At 35.8% G+C, this 18,619-nt stretch overlaps 2 protein-coding genes across 2 annotated transcripts; one reads left to right on the top strand and one right to left on the bottom strand.

Annotated features, from left to right (window-relative positions):
• Positions 1-269: 269 nt before the first annotated feature.
• Positions 270-12,218, bottom strand: pign (phosphatidylinositol glycan anchor biosynthesis, class N). The gene is made up of 29 exons (XM_084102249.1): positions 11,911-12,218; positions 11,567-11,818; positions 11,134-11,255; positions 10,955-11,053; positions 10,767-10,873; positions 9,638-9,762; positions 9,211-9,341; positions 8,856-8,975; positions 8,660-8,700; positions 8,517-8,576; positions 8,336-8,428; positions 8,203-8,258; positions 7,675-7,753; positions 7,418-7,600; positions 7,139-7,278; positions 5,685-5,784; positions 5,445-5,537; positions 5,262-5,353; positions 4,997-5,102; positions 3,605-3,713; positions 3,097-3,199; positions 2,587-2,689; positions 2,344-2,430; positions 2,211-2,266; positions 2,063-2,138; positions 1,887-1,960; positions 1,184-1,226; positions 1,030-1,082; positions 270-899 (listed from the first exon to the last, which is right to left on the bottom strand). Exons 2-29 carry the CDS (start codon positions 11,791-11,793, stop codon positions 776-778), a joined length of 2,802 nt encoding a protein of 933 aa, XP_083958375.1. The 5' UTR covers positions 11,794-11,818; positions 11,911-12,218; the 3' UTR covers positions 270-775.
• Positions 12,219-12,814: 596 nt separating this feature from the next.
• Positions 12,815-16,986, top strand: cops5 (COP9 signalosome subunit 5). Its single transcript, XM_084102377.1, has 8 exons — positions 12,815-13,170; positions 13,264-13,498; positions 14,086-14,214; positions 14,629-14,694; positions 14,796-14,881; positions 14,979-15,090; positions 15,873-16,021; positions 16,726-16,986. The coding sequence occupies exons 1-8, from the start codon at positions 13,034-13,036 to the stop codon at positions 16,814-16,816; spliced, it is 1,005 nt and encodes a 334-aa protein (XP_083958503.1). The 5' UTR covers positions 12,815-13,033; the 3' UTR covers positions 16,817-16,986.
• Positions 16,987-18,619: the final 1,633 nt, after the last annotated feature.

Raw genomic sequence — 18,619 nt, forward strand, 5'->3', positions numbered from 1 at the left:
ATTTCCAAAAAAAGTGGAGTATCCCTTTAATATAAAAAAAATCTGTATTCTTTAATCAACATGAAGTTCAAAAGTACTGCATGTATTTGAAATATAAATATTTTTCTATCAATTTCTATTAAATTGAAATCAGTCTGTCTTTTACCCTAAAATTCTTACTGACCCCAACATTTTGAAAAGTAATGTATATTTCCTATGTATTTTATTTGAACTTGGTGCTCTCAAAGATCAAGGTCAGTGTTTTTGTGGATTTTATTTTAAACATGGCATGACACTTAATATAAAGGTTTATTGTAAATAAATAATTTTGCACATTTACACAAAAATATTAAAAAATACAGTATTATAAAACTACACATTTACCATAATACCATCTGAGAATTAGATCCCAGTTAAAATCAGCTGTCATATCAATACAGTAACATTCCTCAACTTTGGCATAAATCATACAGTACATAATCAAGTACTTTCCCTTTAACCTGTGCCTGTCTTGAGGTGTTTCCACCCCTAAAGTTTCATAACTAAAACACCTATAAATTAAATAAATGTATTAATAACAGATCCCTTTTCTTATTAGTTATACCAGACAGAGTCTTCCTCTTACAGATTAAACAGTGCGGAGTCATATATGTCTTAAGTAATATTGATGTTAAGAAATTCAAAGAAACAGGAAGACCCAATGCTGAACATCAGTCATATGACTATGCAGTCGGATATTTGTCTGTTTTTTGAACCTTGTAAACATTAGGAGGGAGGTCCAGGTGTAAGGTCATCATCACCTAAAGTGCATCTTTCGTTTCTGTCCAATGATGATTCTCTTGGAGGTTAAAATGTGCGTCATGACACTCAGCAACATGAGGAAGATGGTCATGGACATTACGATGACATAGTGACTAATACTGAAAAACAGAAGAAATATTTTATCATATTTGTGCATTTACACACATGCAATGACAGACGCAAACCAAAAGTGAGCTTCTGTTTTACATAGTTAACAAGATAGAAGCTAAAACAATACTGTTAACCCACCTAGTTCCTATGTCAAGCCAGCTTCCATAATCTTTTACTAAGAAAAAGAAGTGCTGGAGAAAAAGAATAGAAATATTAAAATAAAAATGGTTAATATAAAGAAGTATTTTATGCAATAATAAAAGATTTAATTGATTCTCTATGCTAAGCTTACCAGTGCCATCAAGTCTGAGATGACGAGCACAACGAGGAAAAGGCTAGAAAACAAATGCAAATTTTATGCAAATGCAAATGCAATATATATCTTGGTCACGACTTAAAAATACATTCTCTCATTTTAGTCAATCGTGGCCATGCTGAACTAATTTGTTCCCTCGTTTTGATTAAACTAAAACAAGGGAACGAATTACCGTAGTACAACGTGGCCACGAAGATGTTCATGTTTTTCTTTCTTCAGTCGAAAAAACATTACGTTTTTTGAGGAAAACCTTCTAGGATTTTTCTCCATATAGTGGACTTCAATGGGGTACAACGGTTTGAAGGTCCAAATTGCAGTTTCAATGCAGCTTCAAAGGGCTCTACATGATCCCAGCCAAGGAATAAGGATCTTAACTAGCGAAACGATATATACATTTTATTCTTTTAACGGCACCCTGGTGAGAAAAAATATATGCTAAGTATACTTGCAGCCAGACTAATTTAGTATACTTAAAGTGTGTTCATTTTTTTGCATGTCCACAGGGCTCCATTGTTAATTTGTTTATAAAATACACTTGATTCCAAAGTCCTGATGAACAAGGAAGCGTCTCCAAATATAGCTCATGCTATAAGGAGTAGTCAGTCTGCAGCAAATGTGCACAAACAGAGAAAGACCTGCTGGTTTCCTGCTGTACTAATCATTCTGCAGTGCAACGTACCTTCGCGATGAGAGCTGCGTTGACACTTGAATGCTTTCGAATGTGCACATCACAATTATGAATGGAATTAAAACCTGAAAGAGGATGAAACAGTGAAAAGATGCATAAATCATACTAATAAAAAAAAAAAAAAAAGAGTATCAATTTGAAACTGCAGGTTGAGCAAGTGCCAATACCTTCCACATTAACAGGCCGCCCATGATGAACGGGTTGAAGACGGTCAGAAAGCAGTACACTGAGGCTGGATCAAAACTGTGAGGGTAGATCAAGGCATAATTACATTCAAGTCTATTTTATAACACTATTGTTCTTCAAGCAGCTTACCTGTTGATAGAGGCAATGTTACCGCAGCCGAAGAATGCAGTTATTATGAAAAACACCTGTTTAAACAGTTAAGGACTAAATATATCAGCAACCATAAGACACAAATCAAATAGTCTGTAGTTCAAAAGGATGCAAAAAAGTAAGATCTCCGAATGTCATCCAGTCTCAGCTGCCTGATTTTGGTAATGTCAATATTTTCAGCAAAATCAATGCTGGAGAGCTGAGAAAACAGGAAATGGTACTATAAGTAAAGAGAAACAAAACTGTACTACTCATGTGTTACACAAGTTTATAGAGAACAGACTATACATTTTTGAGGCTATTTTTCAAGGGAAGCCCCTAAAGAATCCCCTGTTAGAGGAAGGGACAGCGTTACCTCAGTTCGATATGAACTTTCCTGAGTGGTCATGGCTTCCTGCTCAATGCTGATCCATGCAAACATGAGCCATGACAGCACTGGAGGAAAAAGGGCCTCATACCTTCACAGAACAAAAGCCAAAGAGCTATTAGAATAAGAGCTTTCAATTTAAAATGTTGATTTTCAATTTAAAATGACTTTTTTTACTTTATTTTTAACGCCCCTTTTTTTACCGACCCCAACCTTGTGAACGGTAGTGTATTTAATTCTTAATGAATTTAAATAATTATTTATTAGAATATACTGTTTGGAGTTGAAACCGTCTCAAACCAGTCAGCTGATGAATTGAAAACTTTTGCAACTTAACTGCTTACTGCAAGCACTATGTGGTTTCCTTTCAAATTCCATTGAGACAGACAACCTCAATAGAAGAATTTGACTAAATTTACCATGGGCTGAACTTCTGTTAAACTTGGTGCTGACACATAAAAACTACTGATAAGATAGCATTAGGTCCGTGGGTTTTACCCTGTGCTCAGAAGAAGGTAGACACACACCAAGGACATCAGGATACTTAGCAATCTCTGAAAGAGCCTGGTTGAACTCAACAATGGTATCAAAAATGAGGAAACTAAAAAAAGAAAGTGTGAGAGAATAGGGGATGAAGTACAAACAGGATGGACGAAAAGAAGAAGTGTAATTCATTGGTTAAAGACTCATCACAGCTTATTTATTTATAGTTGTCTATGCATATTAACAGGGGTAACATAAATAGTTATTCAAGGGTTACTGACACATTTCCTTTCAAGTTGTTCCAAACCTGTATTACTTCCTTTCTTCTACACATAATCATTGTATGGACAAAAAAAACACTTTCTTGTAAATATTTTCTTTTGTGTTCCACAGAACAAAGAAAGTCATAGTGGTTTGAAAATGGAGTAAATGATGACAGAATTTTCATTTTTGGGTAACGTACCCCTTTAATTCACTGAGTCTACATCAGTAATAGAGCATCATGGGAATGGAGATGACAAACCTAGTGTGAACCAGCTTACGAGCTGGTTGAAGAGCGGCAGGCCTTGCTTCACCTGCAGACTGGAGTGGGTGCTGGTCAGGGTGTAAGCACACAGCACCACCTGCACCATCTGGAAATGCATGCAGATACGATTTAGATGGTTATAATATTTAGTACTGATAATGAAAGAGCAAGCGATGAGATCGTGGAAGTAAAATGGTACAAACAAAATTAATCACAGAGATAATCAGCAACAGGAAATGCAGTGTACACTGCAGGCGATACGTCCGTGATAATTAATGTGATATGGCTCAGCTTGTCAGTGAACTACGGCTCTGTGTAGTAAATGCCGCTCCATCTGAAAGCAGGTGATGGCGATTTACTACTAATCAAGGAACCGGCTTTACTGACAAGATGCGCATAACAATGTCATGCGATACATCGCCCAGCCCTAGCGTAGCCTTGATGGTATTTTGACAAGCTGAGAACTCGTAAAGAGCTTATAAAATGTGTAAAGAAGTCAAAACAGTGGCAGGAATCCTTCTGTCACGCACACAAATGAAGATCTGCTGCGAGGAGAAGCGGTTCTGATGCCTGTACCGAACTGTGATGAGCAACATCGCGACTAAGGCTGCATCTGAAATCGCATACGTCCCTACTATATAGTAAAATAAAAACAGTATGTGACAAAAGAAGCATGTCCGAATTCACAGCACTCATTAAAGAGTAAGCAAAAAGTACCCGGATGACCTACTTCTTCCGGCGAAATTCTGAAGTGTACGATGATCACAGGAGAGGATTTATGAATGGCAGTGAAGCGACGCAACTGACAATGGTAGGTCACATGATGATGACTACATGGCGAATATAGTATGTCCAGTTCACATTCATACTACATGTGCACATACTTTTTTAGCGGTTGTGAATTAACTTCACAAACATATTCAAAATAAGTACCTACTCAAGAGGGTATGCGATTTCGGACACAACCTATGATGAGAAAAAACAGGTATGCTTAAGCATTCTGTCCTTTTTTAGGGTCGCATCTTGTGACATCATGTCCCTTTTTTGGTTCATTTACATGTGTTCGTATTTTATTCAAACCGCAACAGAGTTCGTTTGGAAGCAGACTAAGACCGATCTTTTCAGCGGTCTTGGTCTGCTTGTTTGGTGCGCACAAGGGTTCGGATGACTGCGTTCAAACTTATACAAATGAACCGCACAAACAGAGTAATCGCACCAGGGCTCGTTTTAATCAAACCAAACATGTCAAGTGTGAACAAACACCCTTAATATGACAAAGTTAGGGAATCCCTCATCTCAAAATTTTGACCTCAAAAGTCTGCACCAAAATTTCTATGGTGAAAATGTCCTTGAACAGTGAAAAAGGATGAAAAGAAAGGCAAAAATGACCTGGAAGATGAACAGCTGACGATCCCTTCGGATCAGAGGAGAGCATCTCCATGATGAACAGAGGTATGAGGACAAGTTGAAGAGGGTCAGCACTCCAGCACAAATTCTGCAGTACAACACATCGAATTTAGAAGATGAACCTTTCTGATGTCATTCAGTATCACCGATAAGGAAGTACAAATGTGTTTAACAGTTTATAAGAAGAAAGATGATTGTGATTGTGTATGACAGTACTGGGATCAGTAAGTGAACAAAGAGTGCTCACACATAGTTAACGTTGGGTTCCCGTCCCACCACAGGCAACAGTGGAAACACGGCCAGAAAGAGACAGCTAAACATCCAGCTCAGTGACCTGAACTACAGCAGCATAAAGAACAAAAACAAGACCTCAAAAACACACCTTTCAAACCTCATATCAGAGGAAGCCTTAAGGTCACGGTCACCTTACCTTTGCTTTTGTATAGAGGCCAGAAACCATAGGCCACAGTGCCAGGACCACCAGTCCCAAGGTTAACATGGCCCGATAGAAAAAACTCATGACCTAAAAAACACCAGCAGATGGGAAATGAGAAATGTAATAGTTAACACCTCTACTTTACAAGAGTGCTAAATAGTTCTATCTCTACAATAGCTAAAACACTGATAACAGTCTTCATTATGTCTAGCACAAAGTTAAACAAGCACTTACTAGTAACTCTATTCCGAATGTAACCAGCAAAAAATAACCAAAGCATTTGCTGAGTGGTAATGAGGGGATCGATCGAATCAGACCAGAAAGAGTTTCAAATCTGTGATAGAGAGAAAACACACAAACTCTAAAAATCCAGTAGCGAAAAGAAATAGACCTGGAATAATATTTTACACATTTGAATGTGATTAATAAATGCAGATTTTCTAAAAGGTCACATTTTTTTATGAAACATGTCCATTTTCCAATTGGACATGGAGTGACCTTTTATTGTGGAGTGACCTTTTATTGTGGCCAGCCTAAGGCACACCTGTGCAATGATCATGCTGTCTAATCAGCATCTTGATATGCCACACCTGCGAGGTGGATGGATTATCTCAGCAACACAGATTTAGACCGATTTTTTAACAATATTTGAGAGAAATAGGCCTTTTGTGTACATAGAAACGTCTTAGATCTTTGAGTTCAGCTCATGAAAAATGGGGGCAAAAACAAAACTTTTGCGTTTATTATTTTGTTCAGTATATATATGAACAATATTGGAGCCTGTTACCTGTTACTAGTCAATAAAATGATTGCAGATACACACTACTCTCTAGGTCTGGGAGCTAATTTACATTTATTATGATTCTTGTTTCATTACGAGCTCTGTCGCGTTCCCTTTTGGCTAGCAGACTCTCCTCAGTTCGACGTTTGTTTAAAACGGGTGATTCCCCAGAGGTTGGAGTTTCAGTACGCACCATGTAAAACTTTCTGGCTTGTTATGACAACTAACCTATGCCACTCTCACACCATACAGGTGTCAAAGTATTATTTACTTATTATTATTTAATAGAATATCCATTTTTCATACTGTATATTATAGTTTTGTGATGGCTAAATTCACTTGTATTGTTTAAAATGATCAATTCTAATGGTTTATGTTTTATTTCTTTAGACAAATTCTTAAAGACTTTTAATATGAGTAATTTATTGGTTATCAACCATAACATGAAAATAATTATTGGCCATAGTTTTAATAATGGGGTATTAGATATTTAATAATCAATGCCCATTTCTCCTATTGTTACATTTAGATTACCTTTGTTGTCCTCTAATGCTCAATTAAAGTTAAACTTTAAAAATGCTAACAATTTAACAACACTGTTAAATGTGATCTATAGTAAATCTCACAGATTAAACATTTTTCATATTGTATGATGTCTAAAATAAAAAAAGAAACGCTTGTAGAATTTAAATGATTTATACATTTTTTATTCAAGTTTTTAGTGATTTATTTTTAATTTATTTACATAAAATGTGTCTCACTTATCATAACATTTATTTATAATTATTGGCCTAACAATTATTTGCCATAGTTTTAATGCTGGTAATAATAATTTGGGTCCTGAAGCAAAACCAGTTAAGAACCACTAATATGATGAGTTCTAACAAAGCAGGGATAAGTAACTTACTCCCTCATGACGGAGTACCACACGGGCACAGGGAGCAAGCAGTAGATGTAGTAGGTCCAAGGACTCGACTGAACCAACAAGAACAGAGCCACAAGAAGACCTAAACAGAGAAATCCTTGGCCTAGATTTATTTCTGTTACCTAGAACACCACAAAAAACAAACAGGATGTGACTCACCTTATACTTTTGAAGACACTATGTTATACCAATAAACCACTAACCTTCATATTAGAACAATGATAATGATCTGCATGTTAAAATATAACAACTCTTGCTTACCCTATGAGTGTTAGATGGTGGTTTGCGTAGGCTAGCATGGGTCTTCAGGATGAACAAAACCACATAAGAGGTCCAACCAATAAAACCCAGAACCACACTGCAGCCCAGGAAGAGCCGATCATATGTATGATAATATGACAAGCCTTCCATGGCCTGGGCTATGAGATCTTCACAATAACGGATCTAGAGGAAAAAACGGAGAGAAAGATATATAGCAAAATGAAGTTTGGACATGACGACAACCAATCAACACTTACTGCTTCATTAAACTGGCCTCTCTGGATCAAATCTCTTGTCTGACGCACAAAATCCATTTGTTTAGAGTCAGTGAGAGACCTAGAAGCAAAAAGGAGAATCTCACAAATTGATCTGACCTTGCCGGCTGTATACCAGAAAACTGCTCAGCCAATCAAATTCGAGGACTGAACATCGTTTTTGTCCAGTCGTAACATCCGTGAAGGTTTAAATTTAACATGGCTATTTTCCCATCCTACTGTACCTTTAAGGTTTTTTAATTGAATTTTATGTAAATTACTTCTGTTATGATTGGCTAGCCAGTTCACATGTGAAAACTAATAATATAGTTCATGTTGTCGTTTATCAGAAATGACAATCATATAAATGTCCTCATGATTTTGACATTAATACCATGACAATTACTGAATTACCTATTTTTGAGTATGATAAATCAAGCCTTTCAAATCAAGCCTTTTTATTTATAGAAAAAGCAAAAATAATCCAGTTTTTCTAATTATATGTCTCCTTAAGCATTGCCTTTTACTCACTGGTAGGGTGTAAAGAGAAAGGATAGTGTTGTTTTTTTCTTCTGTGCCATTTTCACCTGATTAGATAAACACAAGATAGCTGGTTATTTCAAATAAAAAAGGGAAGAATAAATCAAAATGTCCTGTACTTTACCCTGAACTGCTCCAAGATCTGAATAGCATTTGCATACATGCTCTCAGCCTTAAAGTGCTGGCTGTTATTCAGGTAATTCAGTGGTAAGACACCCTATAAAGCAACAAATGCTTCAGAAGATAACAAAACCACTGCTTTATGATTTATACTGGAGATCTGAAAGCTCTGAAATCATGCTCACCACTGAGTTCAGAGGAAAGGGAACTCCTATAAGAGATGACATTAGTGGAGCAATATCAGCCTAGAAAACCATAAAAAGATCAGATTAGCAATGTTTCAAACATTTATAGACATTTAAAAAGTAAATGAGACAGAAAAACTCACTTGATTGACATCCACTCTCTTGTATGTTTCCAGCCCCCATTCTGAAACAAAAGAAGGGTTAGAAGAAATATTGACAAAATCAATTCTGCTGTTTAATGATGCCTGAATCTCTATTAAATGATGTCTGAAAACTAATTGGCTTAGAAGAGGATGGAGACGGAGGGGGTGTTAGACAATCAAGGGCCATTAAACAAACCTTTTAAATAATTATCATCATATTTGTGAGAGCCTGGCTCCCGTTGTGCTGTCTGAACCCCAGCGCCCCATGCAACCAGTGGGGTCAGCGTCTCTGATGGGTGTCCCGCACCGTGAGATCCTATAAAACACATACTCAGATACTATAGTGTTTTACCCAAAAATCTGACTTGAACTTAATATAAATCAGGCAAAAATATAAAATAGCATTGATGTTATTTCAATCTTAAAAATATGACTTTGATCATAGGGATAAAAGTAAGTTATTAATCTTTTCTAATAAAGTTTCCTGTCACAGATTTTAACTGTTAAACACACTTTAAAGTTACAAAGACTAGGTCAGAGAGATGTTTTACCCCAATTTGTCATGCCATGGTCAGACGTAAAAACATAAGCGGTTTTTCCATCATGCCCATAAAAGTCGTCCATCACAGTGACAATTTCAGCGACACCAGCATCAACCAGGCCAATGTTCTCTAGATATTCCCTTTAAGCACAGAAATCCCAAAGAAAATAGTACATGTGAGGCTTTAACAATGGTAGTAGCTCCACCTAATGGTAAAGCTGATGTCCAGGTGATTTGATTATATGCATTTTCATATACTGTATAGGCAACTTGTAAATTACAGTTTAAGGTATCTCAACACATTAAACTACAATACAGTTTGTCTTGCACTTTTTACAACAAACATGGTTTGAAAGTGGCTTTACATAAGATAATAAAATAAAAACGCACTGCAGTCACATTGCAATATTTTATGTGGTGAAATGAATTTTTCTTACTTTGACATGGGCCGGTGAGCATGGCCATTGGTGTCTAACCCCAAAAGATGAAGGAAAAACACATTCTGTTCTTCATGTAACTTATTCAGCAGAGTTTCATTGCTTTTGGCAACATTGAGAAAATCCTTAACAAAAAAGGAAACAAATAAGATAATTAACAATCAAGTTTTCAGGGTCTTATTGTATTATTATATAACGTTATATATATATATATATATATATATATATATATATATATATATATATATATATATATATGAAGCTTTGCCATGACTGGAATAAATTAATTTTTTTTAATATATTAAAATAGAAAAAATTAATTGTAATAATATTTCACAGTTTGACTGTTTTTACTACTGTATTTATATCAAATAAATGCAGCACCAAACTTTTGAACAGTAGTATGCTCAGCCAATCAAATTCAAGGACTGAACATCGAATAATGAATAATCAACATTTTTGTATATATATATATCCAATATGTTTGTGTGTATGTATATCAGGGTTATTAACTAAAACTAAAGCTGAAATTAAATAAAATATAAACATTTAATTAGATATTAAATAATTAAATTAGATAAAATAATTAAATAAGAAATGTTGTCTTGCCAATAAACTGAAATAAGTTTAAGTTGAAGAACTAAAATTACTAACTGGAAATAAATAAAAACTAAAACTGAAATAAAAATAAATTAAACCTAAATAGCAATATTTTTTTTAAACGAATAATGACAAAAGCACATAACGAAACTACTAAACATTAAACTAAACATGAAAACTACAAATATAAAAATAAAAGATAATTCAAAATATTAATGAAACAAATTAAAAACTAAAATAACAATGTGTGTGTATATATATATATATATGGATATATTATTATGATTACTATAAAGTCATAGAAAATGCATGCATAATAATTATTCAAGATTTAAATAAGATTTATACATTTTATTTAAAATAGTTTAGATAAAGCATGTTTAAACAACTGTTTATGATTTTCCGAACAGCAGATTCTTAAATGCTGGGCAATGCTCTAATAAGTATAAAAGATTTGAAATAAGAATTGTGCGGGGCTTCTTCAAGTTTAGTTTCAAGCAACTGCATAAAAGCACATGAAGTATCCTACCTTCACTTCATCAAATACCCATGTATCAAGTCTGGAAGCATCAGTGGAGGCGAAATCCTCCCGCTCTGGAGGGTAAGTGTGAGTGTACACATGGTCTCCAGTGGCTCCTACAAAACACACATGCCAGTAAAGCTACCAAACAAGGTCATTAAACTCCCATATATCTACTCACAGGTGTGTGGATATACCTTTAGCAAACATTGGTAATATGTCAGGGCTGCCCCAACACCAGGTATGTCTGCTCTCATTAAAAACAGAATCAAACTCCACTGGATTCTCCTTCCAGCCTGTAAGCACAGAGATGTGAGACACATTATTAAGTTTACACACATGCATGTTATACATAAACACATGTATGACTGCTTACCCTTGGCAACAGCACTAACGTCCTCATAAAAGCCGGCTATTAGAGCTACGTGACCTGGCCGTGATTCTGTAGGGACTCGAGTGTGTGACACTCCCCATGTACCGCGCTCTTCAATCACAGTCCTTATGACAGGGAACAATAGGAAGCACAAGTTAAATCTATTCATACACCATAAAGAACACAATAAACACATAAAACATTATATTTAAGAGGTATAAACTGTATTTATTGTAATACAGCTGTTGAATGAGATTTATATTTTCACTAACATATATATACAGCAGATATAAGTAATATTTTCTGAATCTTTCTATATGCAATAATGAAGGATGGTGAATTTTTTTACGAATAAGCATGAAATCATTAAAAAAAGCGACTGAACTATTCTGGACCACATTGCTAAACAGGACAAAGATTAACCCATGTTCATCACCTTAGGTAAGGAGCCCTGCCTGTCCCATTGTTGTCTGGCTTAAAGAGACTGTCGGCTCTCAGACCATCTGCCACAAAGAGCACCAAGCGCTTGGCCGGAGGGGCCAGAGGGACACGTTGTGGTGTCATTCCATGGACAAGAGGGGACGTGAAGTAGATGTCAAATATTGAGAAAAAGAAGACTACATGGACAATGAGTCCCACAATGAAGAATGTCATCATCTTCATTTTGTTTGCTGTCAGACCTGTGGCACTGATTTGGAAAAAGGAAAGGAAGACAAGCGAAAAGTTGGACATTTTTTACAATCGTTTTAATAGTATGAATTGAATAAAAAATATCCTTACCTCTTTGCAAACTTCAGATTGAAACACAATCATAAAGTCGTTTTATCGAAGATGTACAAATATATATCAGCACATCAGCTACTGTCAATGAAAGGACCCGGCAGAGCAGAGCATGAGTGACCATGAGTCTGAGACAACACAGCCTCTAAACAAACCGCGTCATAATCTTGCTTTAATGTGCTATTATGTGTGTGGCGAGCAACTTGGCTTTTGATCTGCTAAACCAAATAGTTTGTAAGCAGATTAGCAGAGAACTTTTCTTTACTTCCTTGTACTGGTAACCTTTGAACTGGAAATCTGCGCAATGCATCTTGGGAAATGTAGTTTTCGCCCTGTGAGTCTCTCTCTCTCTCTCTCTCTCTCTCTCTCTCTCTTTAAGAATGTGATTTCAGATGACAAATGATAGAAAGTTTCAATACATTGAAATAATATCAGTTTTTATCTGACTATAAAATGAATGTAAATGCATTTTTATTATACTGACCTTTTTTATGGAAGCCATCTAAAAATCTTTATTTACTTTTATAAGCCATCTTTACAGGAACCTAAAATTAAAAAGTCAAAAATGCTATTTAAATTTTGATAAGCTGTAATATAGTACTGATTCCAATCATTTTACTGTAAAAATGCACATTTTATTTGCCCCATAATTAATAATTAGTAGTCTATCCTGCATGATAGATAGATAGATAGATAGATAGATAGATAGATAGATAGATAGATAGATAGATAGATAGATAGATAGATAGATAGATAGATAGACTTAGCAACAATAAAAAGTCGCGTTACGTTGAGACTTTTATTTTGATACCAATATAAAACTTTTTTAAGGCGTATGCTAGCTGTCTTCACTAAACAGTCGCGTTAGGTTGAGACTTTTATTTTGACACCACCATAATTCCTTAGTTACGCGTATGCTAGCTAGCTTCACTCAGGTTTGAGAGTTGTTTTTTGTAAAGGGATACAGCAGAAGGTTTGTTAATGATCTCTAAATGCTGCGTTTAAATATTTAGATAAACTAAACACTTGATCTATTATCTAGTACTTTAAATATCCTAATTTGCTAGTGGTGTTTAACATACTTCGTTATAGTTCATCTTGACATAAAACCCGATTACGAGCTATGGCTGGCAGTAGCATAGCAATGAAAACATGGGAGCTGTCAAACAGCATGCAGGAAGTTCAGAGTATTGATGAAATATATAAGTATGATAAAAAACAACAACAAGAGATTCTGGCGGCCAAACCATGGACTAAAGAGTGAGTATACCACACCATAAGAATGTCCTCCTCAAAACATTTTTCGAAAGATTAATAACGCAGGTTTCCATACTGCGTTCATCTTTTTTACAGCCATCATTATTTTAAATACTGCAAGATATCAGCTTTGGCACTGTTGAAGATGGTGATGCATGCCCGTTCTGGAGGAAACCTGGAGGTGATGGGACTCATGCTGGGGAAGGTGGATGGAGAGACCATGATCATCATGGACAGTTTTGCTCTACCCGTGGAAGGCACTGAAACTCGAGTCAATGCTCAGGCTGCAGCCTATGAATACATGGCTGCTTATATAGAGAATGCTAAACAGGTACACTGAACCAAACAGATTCTCTAAAATTCATATTACACAAATAGCTAATAAGAATAAGCCCATATTTTGTTTCCAAATATGATAATATCCACTGCTTTAAAGATACATTTTGTATGCTTAATCTGTTTTCAATTTCTGAGCGAAATATGCTCCTCTAAACATATTATTTTACTAATTATTTGAGAGGTTACATGGACTATTTGCCCTTTTAAAAATGTCAAAAAGATGTCTAAAACAAAGGATCCCGTCAGAGGAACTTAAATATGCGTGCATTGTGTATATTGAATCATGAGATTTTCTGTGGTGTGATATAATTGTCAAAAATATTTTATTTATTCTTTTATAATTTGTATGCATTCGGTTTTTATTCATTCAGAGACTACGTGGAATATTTGCACTTTTAAAAATGTATTTATTAAATAACAAGACCATTTAAAATGAATTCATGAAGGCAAAATAGGGATTTAAAAAGAATACAAATCTTTACATTCATAGACATATTATGTGTCAACTCCCCATGAATGTCATGGCCAGCATATGATGAAATGTTATTAATTCTGAGGCTCGTCTATGGATTCATTTAGGTGGGGCGGTTGGAGAATGCCATTGGATGGTACCACAGTCATCCTGGATACGGCTGCTGGCTCTCAGGCATAGATGTCAGCACTCAGATGCTTAACCAGCAGTTTCAAGAGCCCTTTGTCGCAGTAGTGGTAAGTGCTGTTGGAAATGTTCAACTTGTTGCTTATTTTGCATTAGGGCTGATTTTGCAAAGTCTTCTCTGAACCATTATACCATCAATCTCTAAAGACAGAGGGGGAAAAATAGCTCATCTACGAAGTATCAATTTAAATTCAGCAATATCAGTGATCCATATTTGACCTCCGAAATACGAAAGAGTTTGGTGACATTTGTAGTGGTGTCTGATTAATTGCTGTTGGCTTTGTAACTGAATACATTATACAGTTTACCCTTCATTGCCATTGCTTATTTTGTGCCGAGGGCAAATAGCAAGCTGGGCGCTCATAACTTTCACTTGCTAAACTGGCAGCTCAGTGTTTTTATTTGTTATATTTGACTGAACTGTTTTGCTAATTACAGTCCTTGTAATTTTTCATCCTTCTCAGATTGATCCCACAAGGACTATATCCGCAGGGAAGGTCAATCTTGGAGCTTTCAGGACATATCCGAAGGTAATCAGTAAATTATTTGTTGTAACCGTGTAGTTTTTCATATTTATGTGTCTATTCATTTATATGAGTTACATCACCACATATTTAAATGTTAACGGTAGGGTTACAAGCCTCCAGATGAGGGTCCATCTGAATACCAGACTATACCTCTTAACAAGATTGAGGATTTTGGAGTGCACTGCAAACAGTAAGCTTTTCTGTGCTTTTATTGTACTTGGAAATTGTTGTATATTATTTCAATTTGCTGTACAGGAACTTCACAATAAACTGTCTTCTGCTTTTAGGTATTATGCTTTAGAAGTGGCTTATTTTAAGTCTTCCCTGGATCGCAAACTCCTAGAGCTGCTGTGGAATAAGTATTGGGTCAACACTTTGAGCTCCTCCAGTCTGCTGACAGTAAGCGCTCTCTTTTATTGGTGTAAAATGATTAAGTTAACACTTTATTTTACAGTGTCCTTTTTACATGTTACATGTACATACTGTAGTAAATTATGCATAATTATATGCAACTAAGGGTACATTTACACGACAACGATGTACTAAAAACGGAAAAAAAATTCCGTCTCCCGTCTATGTTAAACTATTTACACAATTATTATCTTATCATCCAGGATGTTTTGTTCTAGAGGGTACAAGTCTTTTTATGTGGATGAGATTGATGATATGACAGGGGTTTGTTGACAACCTGTGCACATGATTAATATTTGTAGATGCTGCTTTTGTTTCCTTACCTATGTTTTGAAAGCCTGTCATAGTTGACTACGACATTCTGTCATGAACCTTGTTTAACACTTTCAATGAGCTGTAGACTATTTAAACAACAGCCTCAGAGCGCTGCGTTAGAGATAAATTGAGTACTTGTCAAGAGCGTCTTGCTACGTCAAAGAATAAGTGTTGTCAGTGATTACGTTGTCACCACAGACCAAGACCTTAAGTCACTGAGTCTGTCTTTATTGTGAACCCTCGTCTGGGCAGTGTACAACCTCACCTTCAGCAAACTTTTGAGACCTCATTCAAGGGGCTTCAGTAAACAATTCAAAAACCTTTTGAATTGACCATCAGTGAAAAGGCATGTTGTGAATGTTTAAGTATTGTTGAGAAATCGTGCATTAACCTAGACTCTAGGTTAGAATCTAGAGCAAGCGAAATGGTGATGTTAATGGCTCTTGTTCCTTCAGAATGCAGAGTACACCACTGGACAGGTTTTTGACTTGTCGGAGAAGCTCGAGCAGGCTGAAGCCCAGCTGGGACGAGGCAGTTTCATGCTGGGCTTAGACACACATGATAGGAAATCTGAGGACAAACTAGCAAAGGCAACACGTGACAGGTAATACAATCTCTATTGATTCAATATTAAGTGCTTCCCTTTTTATATAAAGTGTCAGTTATGATAAATAATTGGGAAAAAACTCCCTACGTGTGCTGTGCTAGACTAACTGGGACTAGTCACAGCATATTTTGGCTTGATTGCTTCTATTACTCTCCTCATTTAAATGCTAAATGATTCATGTAAATGTGAAATGAATTGGGCAAGGCAAGTTTATTTATTTTCAAATGTGACACACTGATAATTCAAATGCTTTATAGAGACATTTTAAAATTTAAATTTTTTTAAAACATTTCGATATAATCCTGAAAAAAGATTCATTCTAGGTAATTTTTTTTATCTTTTTAATTTTCTCAATTAAAGTACAGAATTTGAATGTGGTCTCAGACATTTGTATAAATACAAAAATCAGTTGTAAAAAAATGAATTAAATACTTTGAGTTCTACAATTAATTTAAAATGGTTTAAAAATAACATTAGTTTTGAAAATCCTTCCTTTTGAAATCCTTTTGAATCTTGATTTCACATTAATATTTTGTATGAGATCATGGGTAACAAACATGAGTCTCTTGTTTGTGTAAAAAGTCCCCTTTTTTTTTTACTTGTACTATAGTGCCACTAGTGACCTAATACTTTTTTAATGACCTAATACCTAATTTTATTATGCATTTTAACACTATAACAACATTTTCTTTGCCCCTCAGCTGCAAAACGACCATTGAAGCAATTCATGGTTTGATGTCCCAGGTTATCAAAGATAAACTCTTCAATCAAGTGAACACATCTACCAACTGAACTTGGAAGGAACTGAAGTTAGATGACTTCACATTCTGTGTTTGCTTAGTTATGTGTTCGTTCGTTATGGTTCAGCTTTGAACGATTCAAAGCAATTCTCCTTGTAGGAATATTTGCATCATTTGTTTAAACAAAGAAATAAACGCTGTTCTGGTTTATTAGTTGATGGACATTGTGTTTTTGCTTCATCTTTTCTTAACTTAACTTACTTAAATGTAATTTTTAGTATCTGTAAACGGCTCAATTTGTCTTAAAAATAAAGTCTTGTCTGAAATTCTAACTCGAGCAGCTCATCGTCAAAGCTGTCCTATAGATCAAGACAAATGAGTTTTCCTTAGCGCCGCATGTTACCAGACGTTTGAAATGTATTCTCCTCTGGGTTCGGTGTGTAACACGGTACCGCACCATTCCCATTTCCCACAGCTTGTGTCGGGATCTGTAATAGCAGTATTCCATTCACACACCCTAAAAACATTATATTTAACATGTTAACAGAAACCGCAGTGCTCCGCAAGAGGTCATTTTCATATTTGCCAGTCATAGCATTACATAATGGAATAACAAACTAAACGGCCTAAAGATAAACACAGCTTGGCATGGCCACAGCGCATCTGTCAGGACGACCCTGTGCAGGTTGTCTCTGCGTTGTACACAATCCTTCAGGATTCTGAGTGTTACACTGTGGCCTGTCACTGATGCATCACAGAAACAGGAGCTCGATACAGTGGAGTCTATTCAGCACTGCGTGTCTGCTCTTTATCGCGGCAGACACTCAACGCCTGTATGGTTTCATGCACACAAACTTGTCTGCATTTTCTTAGAGACAACAGTGGTGACGTCGTCCTCGTGCACGTTTTTGTACCTAATTTTAAAATGTACTGTTATGTTCCAGAAAAAACAACAGTCTGTTCAATTATGCCCTGTGCAATTTGTGGATTTTGGCCTGAAAGTGTGTGTTTTTTTTTGTTGCTCTTGTAATGATGACCAATTGTTTAGTGCATAGAGGATTAAATTAATTAAAATCGCAGTCATCAAAAATCACCATTCCTAAGTTCTGTATTTCACCCATTGTAATTACAAATTATGCTAATAATCATCACCAGATGAGCATTTTTAATACTTTAAGGAAAGGAGAGTCGAGAGAATAAATGAGATGAGGTACTGTATATAACCTAAGCCTAAGCATATTGTGTTTTCCATCAGCCAAATCCATTAACTAATTTTACGGTATGTTTTCCATTAGCAAGTCTTCTTAAATTACTTGGAATTCCACTTCATTTGCTGAACCCAAAGAAAATGTTTTAAAATAATAAAAATTGATAAATTATGATAAATATGTGATTAAGAGAATATATCCGAGCGATAAGCACAAATACTCAGCATCATAAGGACAATGTTAAACTAGCCTTTGGGACCTATGTCCTCAAGATATTTGGTAGCACTGATGTTTTCTTTGGACCTTATAATAATAATCTCAACAAGCATGGCAGTAAGGAGCTGAAACATGTTTAATGCCCTAGACGAGAGTCTGAAAAGGGGAGAACTCCCCCTCTACGTCCCTAAACCAACCAAAGCAACATTTCCTTTCTGCCAAGTACTCTGCATGCTAAATAGAGGTCACTCAGTCTCAGGAAGCACATTCCTTCACAGTATATAGCCTAACAATATACGGGTCACTGCAGTGCCTCTGTCCACCGGAGCCCACTGCACTGATATGCATTATAAGGGGCAGCAGTTTGAGCTTGGAATGAGAGAGAAGAGGGAAATATTCGGTCTACCAGCCGAAGCTGATAAACATGGTTT

The sequence above is a fragment of the Abramis brama genome (assembly GCF_963993115.1).
Source record: "Abramis brama genome assembly, chromosome: 24".
NCBI lineage: Eukaryota > Metazoa > Chordata > Actinopteri > Cypriniformes > Leuciscidae > Abramis > Abramis brama.

Coding starts and splice junctions, on each gene's coding strand:
- cops5 (XM_084102377.1), top strand. CDS start 13,034: ATGGCTGGCAGTAGCATAGCAATGAAAACATGGGAGCTGTCAAACAGC. Junction 14,215..14,628: donor AGCCCTTTGTCGCAGTAGTG/GTAAGTGCTGTT, acceptor CATCCTTCTCAG/ATTGATCCCACAAGGACTAT. Junction 14,695..14,795: donor CTTTCAGGACATATCCGAAG/GTAATCAGTAAA, acceptor TGTTAACGGTAG/GGTTACAAGCCTCCAGATGA.
- pign (XM_084102249.1), bottom strand. CDS start 11,793: ATGAAGATGATGACATTCTTCATTGTGGGACTCATTGTCCATGTAGTC. Junction 7,279..7,417: donor CACCATCTAACACTCATAGG/GTAAGCAAGAGT, acceptor GTGGTGTTCTAG/GTAACAGAAATAAATCTAGG. Junction 2,690..3,096: donor TACCTTCTTCTGAGCACAGG/GTAAAACCCACG, acceptor TGTTCTGTGAAG/GTATGAGGCCCTTTTTCCTC.